The 2,699-nt window shown below is 43.9% G+C and overlaps 1 protein-coding gene across 6 annotated transcripts in view; it reads right to left on the reverse strand.

Moving 5' to 3' along the window:
• The window catches only part of LOC143024621 (uncharacterized), a 298,809-nt gene extending 296,899 nt beyond the window's left edge, over positions 1-1,910 (reverse strand). For 4 of the 6 annotated variants that reach the window (XM_076183493.1, XM_076183490.1, XM_076183496.1 and 1 more), the window contains exons 1-2: positions 1,827-1,900; positions 634-1,130 (exon numbers count right to left, since the gene is read on the reverse strand). In XM_076183493.1, the coding sequence (XP_076039608.1) occupies positions 634-793 (160 nt within the window). In that variant the 5' untranslated portion in view covers positions 794-1,130; positions 1,827-1,900. Of the gene's footprint in view, positions 1-633; positions 1,131-1,750 lie in introns of all 6 variants that reach the window. The other 2 variants (XM_076183491.1, XM_076183492.1) reach the window with 2 other exon arrangements.
• Between the last annotated feature and the right edge of the window lie 789 nt (positions 1,911-2,699).

Here is a 2,699-nt window from a genome sequence, read left to right on the forward strand (position 1 = left end):
GACGTGACGCCTGAAGCGAGGCCCAGACGAGTCAAGAAACAGCTTCTGAATACCTAAAAGTAAAGAGTATTTGTCCTGGCGTCATGATCTCCACAATCTGACCAACCATCTGGACACTTCACGGCAACTTTGGTCACATGTCTCCACTGCAGACACCAAACTTACCGTCGCGTCCCTCCAGAAGCAAACTCTCAACCCAGCAAGTGGCTTTCGTTAAGTCATCAAACTTCAAAATCAGGTTTCATCAAGACAAGTGACGGAAAATCTTTCTCAATGTTAATAGGGGTGTACGAAGTAGAATAACCACTTCACCCCGAGCAGATATACTTACGCTTGTATTTATGCTGCCGCCATGTGATTTTATTCTCCCCCATGGTAACCCCTGGGCAGGGAACCAAAGGGTTGAAAACCAGGTCTATTATCTATTTTATTTCTTATTTACTTATTATTTTTTCTATAAATAAATATATACAGTATATATATATATATATATATATATATATATATATATATATATATATATACAGTATATATATATATATATATATATATATATATATATATATATATATATATATTTTTTTTTTCTTCTTCTTCTTTTGCAAACCCGAGTACCCCGACTCGGAGACTCACCTTCGTCACACCTTCTGGGCCTCGTGATGACCAGAGTCTTAGTCCCAACGGTGGAAGGATCCCTGATGAGGTTCAATTCAGTCAGCCTCTGAACTAAACTACCACTCATCACTCCATCATCGAAATCTTCGTATTCATCACTATCACCACACTTGAGCATCGAGTTGTATGTCTATCAGAAGGTGTAAAGTCTGTGTGGTCGATTTCTAGTCTTTCGATCCGTCGGTGACGTTTCTTCCGGGGATCGTCCTCGTCGTCTTCGTCGTCGTTCGACTCCCGATCAAGTGACCTGCACAGAGTCGCAACAAGGCTGCCTGCCCTCCCGCCCTCTCGCGATCATCACAACACCGCCACTACCATCATCATCATCATCATTATCATCCTGTGGCGCAAAACACAACCAATGTCATCACAGAGGTCTCATTTTACCACTTGTCCAAAGAAACACTTGATCAATTGCTGTTCCGAGCTCTCACGTCACTTTGCATTTTTTTCTTCTGCAAGTGGAGGAATGATTAAAACTAACCATAACAATCAGCCAATTTCGTGAAATGATGCACTGAAACGTCCTTAAGAGTACTCATTTACCTTCCCGAATTAGCACATTTTGTTTACACACAAGGGTCTATACAGATCTTTGTTATATAAACACACGCATGTTAGCAAGCGTGTGAACAGGCAAACACGTGTGCGTGCTATTCATTGTAAATGTAACAGAGGCTAAAATGAACGTTTTATTTTAAATCAAAGTCCAACTAAAATGAACTTTCACTGAAATGAAAAGAAGCTCTTTGTATAAATATTGCAAAACGCATTAAACGTACGCATGCGCGCTTACGCACACACACACACACACACACACACACACACACACACACACACACACACACACACACACACACACACACACACACACACACACACACACACACACACACAGGGTCACTACGAACATAGCTCCCTTCCCGTAAAATACAACTAGGTAAATACACGCACACACGCACACACACACACACACACACACACACACACACACACACACACACACACACACACACACACACACACACACACACAATGTACACATCGTAGAGTGAAATATCAAAGTCATTTCAACCTTCTGAGGGCAGGAGGTCAAAGGCAAAGTCGGTTAGTTGAAGGAGGACCCCACACTCAGGCTGACCTGACCTGACCTGACCTGTGTGTGTGTGATGGGGAGAAGGTTTGCTGGAGGAGGTGCTTGCTCGCTCACTACAAGAACAACGCGACGCTTACTGAGACTCAGCAGTGATAAAAGAGGAGACGAGACTGGGGGTGGGGGGAGGAGATAGAGGAGGTGGAGGTAGAGGAGGTGGGGGTAGAGGAGGTGGGGGTAGAGGAGGTGGAGGTAGAGGTGGAGGCAGAGGTTGAGAGGAAAAGAGTCTGGAGGGGGAAAGAGTAAAAGGAAGGAGGAAGAAAGTAAGATAAAGGAATAGAAGAAGGTGAAATAGAGAGGGACGAAAAAGAGGAGGAACAGGACGAGTAGGAGGAGAACGAGGAATGGGAGGAGGAGGAGGAGGAGGAGGAGGAGGAGGAGGAGGAGGAGGAGGAGGAGGAGGAGGAGGAGGAGGAGGAGGAGGAGGAGGAGGAGGAGGAGGAGGAGGAGGAGGAGGAGGAGGAGGAGGAGGAGGAGGAGACCACCACAGCGAAGAATCGAGATAATCAGAATGAACTCAGTTTTATCATCCCTATCAGAGGGGGTTAATAAAGATAACCTTATCAAAGTGTGGTCTTGGTTCTATCTTATCACACGTCATTCTTGAACTTATAACCGATATATACACATACATTTAAGTATATATTCACACGCATACGTACATACACATACATGCATAAATACACATATACAAACATGCACACACACAAGTATACGCTGGGTTCGTCTGCGTACACCGAAAGACTGGTGACGCGCCAGCCTTGTCCAACATTCGTGTATACATCCATATATGCATACATACATACATACATACATACATACATACACACATGAATACATGCATACATACATACATGCATACATACATACA

This window comes from Oratosquilla oratoria, chromosome 4 (genome assembly GCF_046742065.1).
Source record: "Oratosquilla oratoria isolate Oo_2021 chromosome 4, ASM4674206v1, whole genome shotgun sequence".
Lineage (NCBI taxonomy): Eukaryota > Metazoa > Arthropoda > Malacostraca > Stomatopoda > Squillidae > Oratosquilla > Oratosquilla oratoria.